Source organism: Callionymus lyra, chromosome 6 (assembly GCF_982586985.1).
Source record: "Callionymus lyra chromosome 6, fCalLyr1.hap1.1, whole genome shotgun sequence".
In the NCBI taxonomy this organism is placed as follows: domain Eukaryota; kingdom Metazoa; phylum Chordata; class Actinopteri; order Syngnathiformes; family Callionymidae; genus Callionymus; species Callionymus lyra.
In genome coordinates this window covers 27054022-27070787 of record NC_141823.1, presented here as the reverse complement: position 1 = coordinate 27070787, position 16766 = coordinate 27054022, and the positions used below count along the sequence as shown (strand labels likewise).

Here is a 16766-nt window from a genome sequence, read left to right as displayed (position 1 = left end):
AAATATCTTTTGATCCACGTACAATATGATATTCTAAAATAAATATGTATGATAAAAATTGTAATTATTGCTGATAATAAAAAACATACATTAATATATTATTGATATAACATGTCCCAGCTACTGGGGGTAAAATGCAGCCATATATTTACATTTCCACCTACATGCAAGTACACAGGAAAAGCGCTCTATAAATATAAATGACTTACTTACTTACCTCTCTGTATACTGATGGAGGGAATTGGAGGAAATGCAAGAAAAAGCTCTGAAGAGGAAGGAATCATGTTCACTCAAAGATTTGCTTTGAGTTGGAATCAAAGCAACAACGTTGTTGCTATGAGCTCTTTTACCGCTTATTATTTCATCTTTAGGAAATGTAAGTTCTTTACACAAGAAAGGTCAGCAAAAACAGAATCAATTGACAGTATAGATCGGCATTTTGATGCAGTGGATTGATGCAGACCCTTATCTGGATCTGTCTGTGAAGCTGCAATCACAATTCTGTTCTGTTTGAAGGTAATAAGGGTGTATTACCTGGATACCACTGGAGGTCTGTTCTATAGTAACCAAGACTTAGCTAAATGGAATTCTCCGCTTCAAAGGATTCAAAGCATTGAACACAGTTGTTTTTGGCTCAAACTCGCTGAGATGTTAAACGACGCCATCACTTTCCTTCTATTGGCCAAATTTGTCTGTTTTTTTTCCCCCTTTCAACGAACCTCTCCTTGGAAGGTTGGTTCAGTCATCAGGACATGGAAATATATCTGATCAAGATTGTTTGTCAGAAGAACAACTTGAAAAAGGAATAACATGATGATATAATCTGCATCATATTATTCATTGACAATTGTGGTATCGTTCTGGATCACCATCTTGATCCAGGGATCTTTTAAAGGGGTTATCATCTCACCTTCCAAGAAAAAACTGAGACACTCTGCTGTGTTTAGGATAATCAAACCAATAAATCAACTTCCATGTTGCTGTGGAGCACAAACAAGAGGTAGTTTGATGTTCAGAACATGCTGCAACTAACAACTTATTATGGATCAGCGTCTTATTAAGACTTAAGGTGTAGGACAATAACATCGGGTTAAACCAAAAAGAAATCACTTTATTGTGATAAATGAGCTTCTTGTGAGTGACTTTTTCCTATTTTGTTTTCATACTGGCTTTGTGTTGAATTCTGTTAAACTTAAAAGGTCAAATATTTTTTATTTATGATTAAATATCTGACACATAACACATCTTTAGTCAAATCTATAACAACATGAACATAACTAACATCAACAACACCAAACGTCAGGATAAAAGTTACAGAATAATGATAATTGGACAACATAAGAGAACATCACAGCATAATTCATAAAACTGAATGTTAAAAAAAAGAAAATAAATAACCACACCATAATTATTGACATGATATTACAAATTTGTCAAATCGAAATGGGTGAGAAGCTCAGTCATCCAGGAGATGCTTGGAGTAGAGCCACTGCTGCTCTGCATCGACAGAAATCAGTTGAGGGGGCTTGTTATGGTTAGGATGCATCCCAGACACCTCGCTGGTGAGGTGCTCGGGTCATGAACCATCAGTAGGAAGCCAGATTAACTGTTAATTTATGACATTGAAATAAATAATGAAAACCTTCAGTATGTGCTTTTTTATTTTTTATTTATTTGTAAAGTTACTACGGATTGAATTTATTGATGCGGTGTTGTATTAAATCATATTTCTTAATTTAAAACTATAGACTGACTTGTGACACATTGCTAGATCTGGGTTTTGATCCAAACAAATTAATGTCAGAAGATGCAAAATAATGTAATAATCATTTTAACTTCACACTGAGTTGACAGTTTTAACAGTGTTCAAAGGATATACTTCTCTAGTGGTAAACAGTAAACACTACTGATCGATAAAAGCTATAGTCGTTGTATCTTGTAAGGAGATCGACTTCACAGCAGGATGAAGATGATGGACTCCAAAGTGTACAGTTTACATAAGTGATTATGCTTTTAAAGAACTGTACTTGCATAATGCAGTTTGTTTCCTTGGTTAAAATCAAAAACATTCTCTAACCATCATTTTATTCCATGAACCAAATTAGATTTATTTCTACTGTTTTTCTTGGATGTTCTGGTGAAGTGGTTTCTCTTATCCAACATCATTTCTTGTTAGAAATGTATGAACTTTTTAATAAAAATGTCTTTATGGACCATTGAAATATTAAATATTTTTCTTTCTATTCTATTTTTCTAACTGTTTCACGGGAAATTCCCATATTGACAGATGGGAACCTATACATCCAAATAAAGTGATAGTAAAATACTCAAAGTGATCACCCAGAATTCAAATTACACGCATTTTCTACTCACCCTTATGTCGACTAAGGGTTGGGATTCTTTTCAGATTAATCAGTTCTTTTTTAGAGTTTTAGGCAAAAATGTATGTTCATTTTAATGTAGCGACTGATGCTCAGTTTTCTTCATCTTCAACCAAAAAGACACTTGAAAACACCCAAATACCTCCGTTTTGCTCGTCTGTAACGTCCATCTTGTATTGAAGCCTCAACATGAGGAATTGTTCCTTTAAAAATGTAAACAAGTTGACATTTGTAAGTTGTTTGTACTGGAAGCTTGAAAGCTAACATGCTACACAGACAGGAAGTACATCGTAGGTAGATACGACAGGTAGATATCGTGAGTGCTTCAAGTCTACTGTCTACACTGGAAAGTGCGAAGATGAAGACGAAGAAAACTGAGCATCAGTCGCTACATTCAAATAGACATACATTTTTGCCTGTTACTCGACAAAAGAACAGATTACTCTGAAAATAATCCCAACCCTTTGTCGACATTAGGGTGAGTAGAAAATGAGTGAATTTAACATTTTGGGTGAACTAACCCGTTATTGTGCCTTGTTCAAGGTTTGTTTTTGTTTGTTTGTTTTTTTTACGAACAATATAATATTCTCTGATGTGGAGACATACAGGATTTATGACGCCCGGTGACAAACCTTGATGCTTGACCAATCACAGCAGAGTGGGGGTGATTATGGGTAACAAGAATTCATCTCCAGAAAAAAAGGGTGGGCGGGGCTTAAGATCATTTTCTAATGTAAATAATTCAATGAAAAGAGTTATTTTACAAACAAAAACATACTGATGAGTACAATGAAGGTCCAAGATCTATTTAAGACACACTTAAATCAACATATTAGTATAGATTATATAACATATAGATTTTGGAAATGCAGTGTTAAATAATAAAAGGAACAAATATATACTTATTTAAAAGCAATTTACAAGGACTGAAAGGAAACCCTAGTTTAAATACAATAGTAAGTAAGTAAGTAAGTAATATTTGTACAGCGCTTTTCCAGACCAGGGTCACAATGCGCCTAAAAAATCAAAACACTACCCAATAAAATATATACTTAAAAGATCAAGACAACAGAGAGACCAACACAGGAGTCTCAGAGAATCAAAGAAAAGCCCTTTGTCAGAGATTGATAAAGTGAAAAGATTGATAGAGTATAGTCTGTGAGTTTGCTTCAAATGGAAAACACATTCGATATAGTTAATTATGATTCATTTACTTTTTATTTTTAAGCGAATATCATAAATAATAATAATAAAAATAGCTGTTGTTGTTGTTTTGGGGGGTGAGGGGGTACGTTTATGGTGACTCTGGTTAAATGAGGTAAATAAATAAGAATGAACACCCAGTATTGTTATCTTCCTGGAGTGTCCACAGATGTGGGAGCTGGTTGGAGGTGCACCAGGTTCCAGTGCTGCAGGTTGTCCGGTAGGGTGTCTGCCGAGCCTCCATGCTGCTGCTGGTGTCAGAGTAAGAAGGGGGGACTAGAGTGAGGAATGGCTGATCACCGACGGCGGTCCGGATAAACCAAAAAAAAAAAAAAAAGAAAAAAAAAAAAAGCAAGAACCCACGACGCTAACTTATTGCTGTGGTTGGTTAACTCAAGAATGCAGTCCCAGCCCTCCTAGCGTCGCGCGGACTCACGCACGGCTCGGGCTTCCATTCATGAGACAAACGAACACGCCAGAGACGCCAAAAGGTAGAGAGGCTCGTCGCCACTTTCTCCTCGACATGCTTCCCCGCCGAGCCTTCCCTCTCCAGCCCCCGCTAGCTCAAGCATCGCGGTAACACTCGCGCTGTTCCCGGGGAGAAAGAAGGAGAACCCTGGCCCGCGTCTCTTCATGCCTCGACCGAGCGACCGCACGAGGAGTCGCCGTCCGGAATAAAACTACACACAAAGAAGCATTCTTTCTTTTTTCTTTACGTTTTTTTTGTCGGGAGACGTGAAGAAAAAAAAAAAATGCAGCGCGCCGGGTTGTTGTGGATGTGTGTGTGGTGTGTGTGGTGTGTGCTCCGTCCTGCTGTCGCCGGACAAGGGCACTCGACTCCGGCGGTGTGCTCGCCCTCATGCCGCTGCGACGGGGATGGAAGTGCGGACTGCTCGGGGAGAGGACTGGTCAGCGTCCCGGCCGGACTCAGCGCCTTCACCTACTATCTGTGAGTACCTTTTTTTATTTACCTTCTTCTGACCCACATCCACCTCCACACTCCTGGAGAAGAAGCCCCTCTGCTTGACCCCACCATCAGTTTTCATAACACACTGTTGTGCAATCCATACAGGGAAGCTGGTGATTTTTATGATAAAAAAGATCATTTTACAAAATGACACCTCTGTGCTGTTAAACTACTTAATTGACTTCTTATTACAGGGAATTTTCCAGTAATAACTGTATTTTCAGGCACAGGCAAGTTGTCTTGCAACACATGGCCAACACTCTACTGACTCTACCTGGTGTTACACCAGTTAATGTGTAACTACTGGGGAAGTTTGGGAATATGAGTTACTACTAAACTTTGGATCGCAACTGTAAACAACAATACTTCATCAGAAACTTGTATTGCCAGAGTTGTAAACGCAATAGGGATTTCATATACTGTATTTACTACTATGTATAGTCTGTATTACTCTATATAATATAAATAATAAGATGATGTTAACAATATAATCTTATTATTTGTATTATATTTCAGTGTTTGTTTTGTAATGTTTTCCTTCCCTTTTGTTGGCCAGGTCGCCCTTGTGAAAGCGATCAGGTGTTTTAGCTGGTTGAATAAAGTAGACATAAAATAAAATAAAATATTTACGAGTACTCAGTATGATATTGGGGGTCTCCAACCTTAATGTAAATGAGGGAAACTCCAAGGGCTGATTCTTTAATAAATACTAATGGTGCAACAAAAAAGGAAAGACAAAATTAAACATAATAAGATGTATTTTTAAATATTTTTGAACAGGCACAAGGGCTACTCTTTGGTGCTTGCAAGTTACCTGGGCACGACATAGGTGACCCGTTCTCTGTATAGTAGTAGTATTACAACTGATTGTGTTATTAATTTAAGGTTAACAGTTTCTCAAGTTTTTTAATCCTTTTCCAGTTTTTTTTAATCCAATTTGACTTTTTTTTAAGTGAAACATTGCATTAAGGATGTATGTTATGCTAGGGGCTGATACCATAGGTCAGTGCTCTATACAACCCAATAAAAAGTCCTTAACTGGCAATGTTGTGAATCATTCTTTGCAGAAGTGATCCAAATTATACAAAATACCAAATTTCTGACAAGATACTGTTTTGTCTTTTCAATCATTTAATTGTGCGAATGTTGTTATGTAACCATAATATCATGTAAATCATGATTACAGGTCTGGAAATTCATCAATCTACAATAGTACAAGACAATAACAATGGGAAAAAATAGAGGTTACCTGGGGTGTTTGAGTAAAACTGTCAGGCCATTAAGCAAAATTATAGTATATGTTACAAAAATCTGGTTAGTTAAATAAAAACTGAAATATATTCCATATTGGAATATGGAATATACTTGTCCTGCCCATTTAGTATTACATTATAGTATTACATTGTAGTATTACAATATGTTTCTGTCCATCCTCTGAGCTATTGGAATATATCATTCTGACTCAGAGTCTTGTTTGAGGGCAGTGCACATACTCATAGAACTAGAGTTGTATTCATTACAAATTGAATTTCTATTGTGGGTCAAAACCTAAAACACATGCAGTATAACTTGAGAAAAAAGCTGGTCTACTTCTGTTGCGTCTGACAAAAAAAGCCCAAGTCCTTTTAACAACAAAAACAATAACAATGACCTCAACAATCACAAATAGATCAGTTTATTGCAACCTTGTGGCTTAATTTTAACAAACCTACCTTGATCTATCTTAAGTGCCAAATGCACCTTGCCAGTAGAAATGAACTAAAGTTAATTAATAATGAATCAACCATTTTTCCAAGTTATTGGAGAATCAAACCTTCAAGCTTAGCATCTATTCAAGTGGCTGCAGGGGCAGGAAATGGATCAGCCGTTCAGACGGGGGTGTCGATAAAGTTGATGATTGTTCAATGAAGAAAGTCGCCTGTTAGTTTCACAACCGGGTGGTTAATCATAAACTATACAAATCACCTTGGTGCTGGCATTGCACAGTTATTTATTTGTTAGTTATTATAGCTTTCGCAATCTTTGTGCAGCGTGTAAAAGTAGGTTAATTTACGATAAGCTTTCGATAAAACATTATTTGGTGTTTATTTCCAATGTGTCTTGTTTCTATACCTACAAGACCTTCAGTCTGGTCCGTGAAGGTAGACCGCTATGGAAGTGTTGAGTTAAGTAAACAGAGGAAATGGATTCAAATAGCAGCCTGGCAAAACATGCCACATAAGTTAAGCATATAACTAACACACACTTGTGAAAAGGTATTCCTGTTTATTATGGACTCGCTGTTACTTGTGACCTCACAAGGAATGAGTGTCTCAACAGTTACCACATGCTTTATTGTCACCGTGTTTTGAAACAGTCCTGGTCTATATTCACTTGAAACCTTAAGAATGTGAGAAGTTGTTGGTCCCCTCTTGCTGCTTTGCTCTCATTTGTTCTCTTGAACTTTAGTTGTCCTCTCCCACTCCCTCCATCTTTTGTATGTCGAACACCCGGGTTAGGGATCATGATGGATTAGTGAGACATCTTGCAGCTGCAAGGCCTCCTTCTCTCAAGGCTAATACGTCCACAATGGAGTGCTGATAAGAGAAAAAAGTTAGGCCAGGGTTAACTTTTATGAGATGGTAAAAGGGAGAAAAAAACTTGGTGCGTCCTCACAACAACACATTTAATTCAGCCAACGTTTGTATTTTTTCAGTCAATCACTTTCTAGATCATCTTCATAATAGTGTTACGAGAAAAGAAAAATAACTAAACCAAATGAATATATGGCAGAAATATGCTGCATGGAGGAATATATACAGTATATTTTCATGTTTTTTTGTGGGATCATCAGTGGAATGTTCTCATGGATATTTATTTTGTCTTCTGGGGGATTTGTTTAAAGAATTGGGTTCCATGTATATACAATTTTTCCATGTGTCTGAGTTTGGTATATTCAGGAAATAGTTGTGATCCTGCAAAACTATTATAGAATTATATTGACTATGCTAACACAGGTTTTCAGTAGCGGTGATATACGACAAAACCAGAAAAGCCTTTGTATGCATTTATTGCTAAGATGTTAAACCATTAAAAATAACAGAACTACATACAGATTCCCTGGATGTTGAGTTTATGAAAGTGTTGCTGTTGATTTTCTGATCTCACTTTTACACCAATAACGTATGTTTTCATATTCGTAGATTCATAACAAAGTTTGGTGAGACACACATTGTAATGTTTTTACCACTTTTTTCTCTGTAAATCTGTAATTACCCTCGCCTATGCATTCATTATTATTATTAACAGACTTACATGTTGCTCTTACACATAGAAGTAGTCTATTGATGGCAATATGTGAAAGAAAATAGAGAAGAGAGCTCAGATTGGCTGCTGTGCATGTCAATCAAATTGTTATTGCGCCGATTTGTTGACGATTTATTGACATGCACATCAACCAATCTGAGCCCCCCCTCTTCCAGTGTATGCACGGCAAAGTTCATATGTATCAAGAATGAAGGACTTCCTGACAGGCACAGAAAGAACATTTCGTCAGTTCTGTCAAACTCAGCTGCAGGTTCAAATGATAAAGGCAAAAGCTGGTTTCCCTCATGTGATCACGTGATCAGAGATTCATCTTTAAACACATTCTAATATTAATATCAACCATTACATGATAATTATTGGTGAACAAAATACTTCTGTCCTTTAAATATGATAAGAATACGCACGTGTGTTGTGCAGGTGAGACACAAATGCTAGTGACGCTCAGACAAAACGCTCAGATGTGATGATGATGATTCTGATTCTTGTTAAACTTCATCTGAAGATGTTTTAAATCAGCCTCCGATCATCTCTATAAATACAGTATTCTTGTCAATAACTGTGTATGGAACTGGAGCTCGTCTCAACAACAAGTGTGATCCATGTCAGAAATGTTAAAAATGAACATATCAAAACTGTTAATCCAGGTTAAATTTATGTATTCATTTTTTTTTCTGATCGCAGAGAGGAGAATCTCGGGTCCCATTGTTCATTTAAATATGATTGACATAGGTTTGAGTGTATAACAGTTATTAGTAGGAAATCAATGCTATTCCAAGTACATGAGGCCCACGAACTTGTCTGCAGTGGAGGATTTTAACACTGAGTTTAAGACCAGGTCTCATGGACATATTTGAAGTTACTCACAGAGGAAAAGTATCTTCTTATGAGGAAATATGCTACTTTCTGGACTCAACAGCCGACTCTGCTTATTCATGCAAGTCAACCTCTTTCTATGAAGATGATTAAATCCACACATCTTTTCATCATGACTGATCATCAGTCCATTCAGTGCATCTTAGTAAAGTATGTACTTACTTATGTGGAGCAAATTATAAGAAGGTAGATCTTTTGGACTTGGAAAAAGTGCGGGCATCCCTGATCTAGAGGGTTACCTAACTTTTCCATTTTATACAAATAACTAGAGAAGCACTAAAAGAAGACATACCTCTGCCAAAGAGCTAATTTCAACATAAAATGAAATCATTAAACTGATACGATGAGTCGAGAATTGTGATTGATCAAGGAAAAAGGAGTGTTAGCCACGTTAGCAAGGCAACATTCCAGAGTTATATATATCGTCCAATATAGCACCCAAAAAAACAAAAATTCCCTTTAATTGAAGTACTAATTAAATGATCTGATATAATACAATCTGTTATGAGTTTTTTGTAGACACAGCATGACGTTTTCCTGGAAATACATTTCACAACATTCATATAATGCAGCAACAAATCTGATTATTGGTCCTGAATTCTCTGCTTGTGTTTACTGTCACACAAACGACCACCCAGACTGTAACTGGGCTTTTTTTCTCCATCAAACTAAACCATCAAGCAAATGTGAGCGAGCAATTTTAAATTGAAATAATAGGACTTAGCAGGCCACAGCGCCACACAAGGCTTTCACTTCAGGGGTTGTTGTTTACACGTCAGAGTGATCTTTTAAATTCCCCATGTTTATTTATTGAACGGATTGTGACTGGTATATTTTACATAAACGTGAAGCTCTCTCTCCTCCAGATGTCAAACTGCATCAGTGTGGCTTGTAAATAGTGCAGACGAACCAATTTTACAACAAATCTCATTCGAGTTTTATTTAAATGATGCCCTCACCCCTTGAGGCCTGAGTTTTGGCTTCTGTTGTGGAAACAGCACCGTCTCAGAAAAGCAGATGAGAGATGAGAGAGCATGCTTCTCATGCAACAACACAGTCTATTTTGTATGTCAATCAACCGCCTGTTGGCAGATTAATGATGTTTTGTTGGTTCAATGTCTCTGCAAATCCATTAGAATGTGCCAAGGGTGGGTATTAGTCCTACTGATTCTTTCTGTACAACGCTGGGACCACAGGGTGAAGAGTAGATGTGGCCTTTTCACACTCGCACCGGAGCTGGCCTGCACACCAGCGGTGCCTTCAAAACTGCTTTTACTGAATGATGCTTTTGTTCTTAGTTGTCAAGGTGAGTGCGAGCACAAAACAGGACGACTCCAGGACCGTCTCTCCTTCACTTTACACCTATTCAGAAGTCTTGGAGCCTTGTCTGTTTAGCAAAACTACATCCGATGAATCATTTATAATGAGACGTAAACATATATTGTTGCCAAGGATTGATTCATTAAATCAGATTTTTGATTCGGTTAATGACACAAGTTTCTAATCCATTAACCAGTCCAGATAACTAATGCTGAAACTTTGGTCGACCGAAGCATCCAGTGCAACATGAATCTCTTGAGCTTTCATAATGTCTTCCAGCTTTTCTTGTAGTGCGCCAAAGATAGTATCCAGTTTATTGCTGATCTGGAAACCTAGTTAGCTGTTTGATTGGTCCAGAGGAGCAGTCCTGAAGTGGCCTCTCAGAGTTTTTCCATCCTGCCCCGAGATGAAGCTAATGGCTGCAAAGAGTTGTTAACAATATGAGTTTTGAAAGTTCAAAATCCAGTAAACCGTTGGTGGAATTGGTGTCGAATTGACAGATTCCAACAACGGTTTCCTGACTGAAGGGCTTAGCTTTTTCAGAATGTAAGTAACCAGGTGAAAGTCCACATGGTCCTTCGCATGGGGGGCTGGAAACGTAGCAATTGTTCTTTCCGGAGAGTCAACTCTCTGAGTTCATTCCTTTACAGCAGACCGATGCCAGGTGAGGCCTGGGGACCCGTGTGGCCCTTATTAGAACAGAGTAAAACTGATTATGTAAAACTGTGTCAACTATTAAAAGCTATGTTTCAACGTTTAATTAAAATATATTAAATATATTCTATATTTTAACAAAACGTTTTGACCATCATATTTTTTTGATTTTCTCAAAAGGAAAAATTGAATTTTTTACATTGCATTAATGTCATATTTACGTGTTTTGCATATAGTTTTATTTATGTATTCAGAAAATCAAAGAATAAAACATAAATATACAAATAACATGTGTTTCTTGTATTAAGAATATCAGTGCATGAATAAACTTATGTAAACTCATGCATGTTTAAACTTGCTTTTCTGTATTCCATCGACCCAAATCCTCACCAGTCACATAGCCTTACATCTTCCCAGATTTTATGTTCAGTAATGGTTTTCATATTGTTTTGGTATGTATTGTTTGACATGTTTTTCCCCTAAAAATATGCATTCCTTTGAATGGACATGTAAATTAAATTGAGTAGAAGAAGTTAAACTGAGTAATGGAGTAAATGGAAGCGTATAGAAAGACGGATCAAAAAGAATATTCTTCAGTTTTGCTTTTCTTTTTTATCAACTTCATTATATTTCAATTTAATTACAGTTTTAAGAGTTTTTTTTTTCTGTATGATTGAAGTTTGGCACTGAAACTGAAAAGATTTGGAGCCAGATAAAGCGATACCAACTGTGTACAAACACTGCAGTTGGAGAAATGTTCTTTGTTCATTAAAGGATGACACTCATACACACACCATCCAGCTGCACGTGTTATGCAAATTTTAATGTATGTATTGATATCATAAGATCAAAAAGAAGTCCAACAAATAAACACGATCAAAGAGTTGGCAGACTCGTGGAAAGCGATTGCGTTTTAAGCCAACACGATGACAAGGGCTATGATTTAGAGGAAACACGCCGATTGCCAAATGCAATGTCATATAACTTTAAGAAGCTCCTGACAAAGACACGCACAGGAGATAAAAGATCCGACCAAACGTTTACCTCACAACCATTATCCTGTTTTCAACTGGCACTAAGCGACGGCTTCCCTCACACACAGCCACAGACATTCCCAAGCCTCAACAAAGTAGTAATTTAAAGCCAAATCGTGTCATTTCAGACTCCAACATAGTAGTTATTGGACCTAAAACTAACCAAACCCCAACCACAGAGTTGTCACATCACATTAAGATTGATTTTTAACTGTGATTTTTTTGAAATATGGACAAATGAAACTGTCATTTAAGAAACGTGCATGAAGAGACATGTGCTAATCACAGCATTATTGAAATTAAAAAAAAAAACTTTTCTCATTTGCAACCTGATCTTTTCCTGATAGAAATGAGATGAGCAAAACATGAAATTGTTGCATGTCGACATTTATCAGTGTCTGAGTCCTTCTTAATCTCTCCTGGAAAAAAAAAGCACTGATGAGTAAAGCAGAGAGGAAGTGTGATGGAGACATATTCTTGATACTCTCCACTGAAGCTTTTGACAAATTGAATTCGCAGCTTTATTTGTTCAAACAAATATGATGCATCGGGAGAAGTCTGTGAATGGTGACTGATTGGTTAACCAGGTAAGCGGAGATGACACATGGCTGGGGATAGTTCACAACTTGTGTGTGTGTGTATTATGGACTGCAAAGGAAGGGCAATATGATCCTTCTAGGGTTCAGGGGCCCACACACAGGCTTGCGAGAGATCTGGCAGTGAAATTTAAACTTGCCAACTGAAGTGATATGGAGGGGGGGGGGGTAGAAGGCTGTTTTAGTCAACTTTCTTTTTTGTTTTGGTCAGATAAAATCCTTTTTAAGGTATGTCATCTGCAGGCTGTACCTCCAGCGAGCTAATGGATTTCTAATCATGGCCTGGTCCCCAAACACAGTTTTTCCTCTTTGGACTTTAGAGCCTGTTAAAACGCTGCTCAATGATTTATATTTTAATGTTTTTTCAGTGTGTACGTGTGTGTGTTGGGAATCTTGGACTCACAATGTGTTCTCCTATTAACTCCGGCGCAAAAGCACATCTAGTCCTGTGTGCATATTTTTCATGCTACTGCATGCCTATCTTCACTTGTAGTTGGTTTGAAAAATGAAGATCCCTGGGGCAGAAAGACGGGAGCTTTTCTCAACGTAGGTCGCATTCAGGTAAACTCAAAGAACAACAACGGTTTAAAGAACCACAGCTGCCTCCAGGTAGTGGTTTAATGAATGTGTAGGTTTACTATATTAATAATTAAAATTAAATGTGACATTTGGCTGCTTTGTATTAGAAAATTAAGGCTGAATTCTATTTAATTTAATCAAACCTTTGACAAGTACTTGTAATATCAGAATAAAGAAAGTCATATTGAAATTAAAAATATGTAAAATTGTATTTATCAGTTTCATACATACAACAATGGCAGCCCCTTTCTGATGCGCTGCTTAAAATACAGATCATAAAAGTAAATGTAAAACAATATTTTCATCCAGGTTGTGGTAGATTAGTATTGTATCGAATATATTTCTTAATTTGAACAGCATTTGCCTTCTGTCATGATCCCAACTTTGTAATTGAGAGAAAATGTTTCTCGTGCAGACTGTGCACGTCTGTCAATCACGGCAGTGGTGCAGGATGTTGCATCGGTGTCCAGATTATCATCAGCATCTCCACAGATAAGAGAAATGAGTCATGCCGTTCTGCGTCACGCTGTCCTCTTTTTTTTTTTCTTTTTTTTTTTCCTTCCAGCTCCCTCCGCATCCATTTTAATGTCTTACTTTGTCAAAGCTTATCGCCTCGAATGATCTTAGGCTCGCATGCCAACCATTTTCGACCTTAGAGGTATAAAACTGTTATTAGTGGGGGCAGTTAAAAATCCAATTAGTTCAATCATACAAAACAAAAATCTATTTTAATCACATTTTTAACTTAACTCGATGCAGTGCATGTCTCTTTGCATTATTTTATTAAAATATATATTATTTACCATAAGTGTATTCTGATATGATCATTTTGTTATTGTGTAGGATTTGTCCTGTAATGTATTTATATTTGTTTTCTAATTCCTTTTTTTTTTTTACTTTCACAGTGACCTAAGCATGAACAACATCACGGAGCTGCCGGCACTTGTTTTCAAGAACCTGCCGTACCTGGAGGAGCTGTGAGTACATGTCTTCTCCATCGTAACGTATTTGCTCAGCATTAAGTTGACATGAGAATCTGCACCTGTGTGCGGTGTGAGTCAGGACGACACATGACATACGCGTGGCGCTGAAATACAGGCCTACCGAGTCTCTTTTGTCACAGAACAAACAACGTGAAACATTCTCCAGTAGAGACTAGAAAAGGCAAAAAAAAAAGGTGATTTTTTTTTTCTAGCTTTTAAGGGATTATCAGGATGGCAACAGCTGATCTCTGTTTTAGGGCTTGTTTGAGTGGCAGACATCTAATCTCGCCAAGTGTTTGTTGTTTCTTTACTCTCTTAATGCTTCTCTTGTCTGGCTCGGAGCTGCTGGGAGTCAGAGATAAAATCAGTCTACCTGCTATCAGGTATCTCAAAGCAAGGCAGAATGACCAGCGAGCCGACATCATCCGGCTCCACTTGAGCTTTGTTGGGCATGTTTTCTCAGCTCCTCTCCGTCTTTCAGTCGCCCGACTCTTCACCCTCTTCTTTTCCATGAGCCACTCCAATCTTCTTTGTCTAAAGGCAATTTACTTTTCATCACGTTCTGTAGAAGAATGCAAGACAGGAAGGAATGGAAAAAAAAAAACAATGGCTTGCATGACAACGAGGCTTAACCCACCTGATCTGGTCTCTACCTCTCTCTCCCGTCTGTGTCCATGTGATTCACCGGCTGTCATGAGGCTTTTTTGTTTTCGAGAGAAGTGTTTTGATTGACGCGTAACCCAAGTTCACGAGTATGTTTGCTTAAGTGCTTCTGGGAATGTCTCACTAGCCCCGTGTGTCTCAATCAGAAGTGCTAGATGAGTTTTCTCTATTTGAGCCTGTAGCGAAGTCAGCGAACCGAAGCACAAACCCTGAGGGCAGAGAGAAGTGGAGGCTGAGGAAAGAAAGGAGGACAGGCCATCCTCGTACGGAGCTGGAACGCTGACAAGGAAGTAGCATCGCCTCCACACTTGTCACGCAACTCCCCAGATCTTTTTCTTTCTTGCCGAGGGCACAATGCTGCACGGAGAGTGTGATGACAGATATGCCCTGTAACTGTTTATACTCATGCATATAAATATTGACTGATGGCTTTTTATACACATGACGTATATAATTGCTGTTTTAGAAGGAAAAATAAAATAAAAAACGATATAAAAGAATATAATTATTTTAACATCGTTTTGGCTTGTCTTATCGACAGAATCAATCATTCACGGATAATTAATCAAAAGCCTGGCTTTTTTTTTTAAACATTTTCAGAATTCGTTATTCACATTTGATTTGGATGATCTGAATTCAGTTGAATCAAAATTGTCTCATATGAGCGAAAATCCTGGTGTTGCTTGGGACGTCCATTTAACAACCATATATTCAGCCAACGGCAGAGATGCTAGCTTAAGCATTGTTAAAACAACAGATCCCTTTTGACCGTTGAAAAGATGAAAGTTTGATTCATAGTTTTGAAAAGTTTGTCAAGCTCACTTGACAGACGAAACACTAGTAAAATTGCCAAAAGCGTGAGTCCAAAGATGGATCAGAATGGTCAATTGGTTAGAAGTTGCACAACAACACCAGTTAAATATGCTTTTATTCTGAATATGGTCTAAAACTTCATCTACCAAAATGCACTCCTTAAAATCAAGGTGTATTAGGCTCAAAACTCCCTCTTTTAAATGTATAAAATAATACATTCACTTTCTTGAAGCTATTGAGCTAAAAATCCAGAAAGGGTAGTGTTTTTGTCTGATGTTAAAGATAGTTTCTGTTGTATGGATTTCATGATAGAAATGCAGCTGTAACATATGATGGCAGCAATGATCAAGACTAATATCTGTTATTTAAAGTAAATAAACCTTATGTTTGCAAGTGGGTCAGTCATATTTTATAAAACAAATATATTGCTTGTTCTAATATATTGAGAGAAATAGCTACGTGAACTTAGATTATATTATTTAATAAATATAACAACAGCATTATAGTTCTTTGAGTCCAACAAGATTCATTTATGAGTTTTTTTTTTAGTTTTTTTTACATTTTCAAAAATCTACCAGACTCTCACAAATCTACTTTGGTCAAATCTATTGTCTTGAACCATGTGTTGATGAATAATATTCTATTTATTACTCATCCACTGGAAACATTTCTTCCCATGACTTTCTTAAATTACCTTTTTTTTCATAAAACCAAATTGTTTTCTGTAAATTGAGATTCAGAAAATTTGAATCCAGTGATGTTTTGTTGGAATCCAAAGCCGGTTCTATCAGTGGTGCAGAATGAAACCACATGTTTGTCATTACACAAATGACAACACAAGTTTTGCCCTCTGCGTGCGAGCACATGTTGAAACTTGTGAAGCCGAGACTTTGCATCAAAACTTCCCACATTAAACTGCATCGATAGGCATCCACGCACAATTACAGTCGTAAATCATGTTTGTATGCTTTCTCGCATGCATCGGTAGGAATTTACCACAGGCCTGTTGGCAAACTTGTTATTGACAAGGTTGAAGTTTGAGGAGTGGTGTTGCACAAGATGAGGATTTTCACCTTTCCTCAAAGAGATTTAGCAAATTCTTCACTTCTTACCAAAGCCTGGAGGGGGAAATGCACACTGTATGTTGACAGATGGAACAGACGGGTAACCTAAATTGTCAACTTTGATGGCAGGAAGTAAAGTTTCTCATGGTATTGTCAAAATGCAGTAATGACCTTGAAAACATTCGGGTAGATAAATCTATAGATCCATACTCCAATCCTATCACCAAATACTCGATGTATTATTGGAACATTGATATACCAGTACATCCCAATATTCTTTTTCATGATACTGTATCGAGATTCAACACAAATCCTCCACAGATAAAGGAA

The 16766-nt window shown here is 37.3% G+C and overlaps 1 protein-coding gene across 1 annotated transcript in view; it reads left to right on the top strand.

Moving 5' to 3' along the window:
* The first annotated feature begins 3699 nt into the window (after nucleotides 1–3699).
* The window catches only part of lgr4 (leucine-rich repeat containing G protein-coupled receptor 4), a 28694-nt gene continuing 15627 nt past the window's right edge, over nucleotides 3700–16766 (top strand). Inside the window, exons 1-2 of the mRNA XM_087794538.1 lie at nucleotides 3700–4533; nucleotides 13819–13890. Of these exons, the coding sequence (XP_087650664.1) occupies nucleotides 4337–4533; nucleotides 13819–13890 (269 nt within the window). The 5' untranslated portion in view covers nucleotides 3700–4336. The remainder of the gene's footprint in view (nucleotides 4534–13818; nucleotides 13891–16766) is intronic.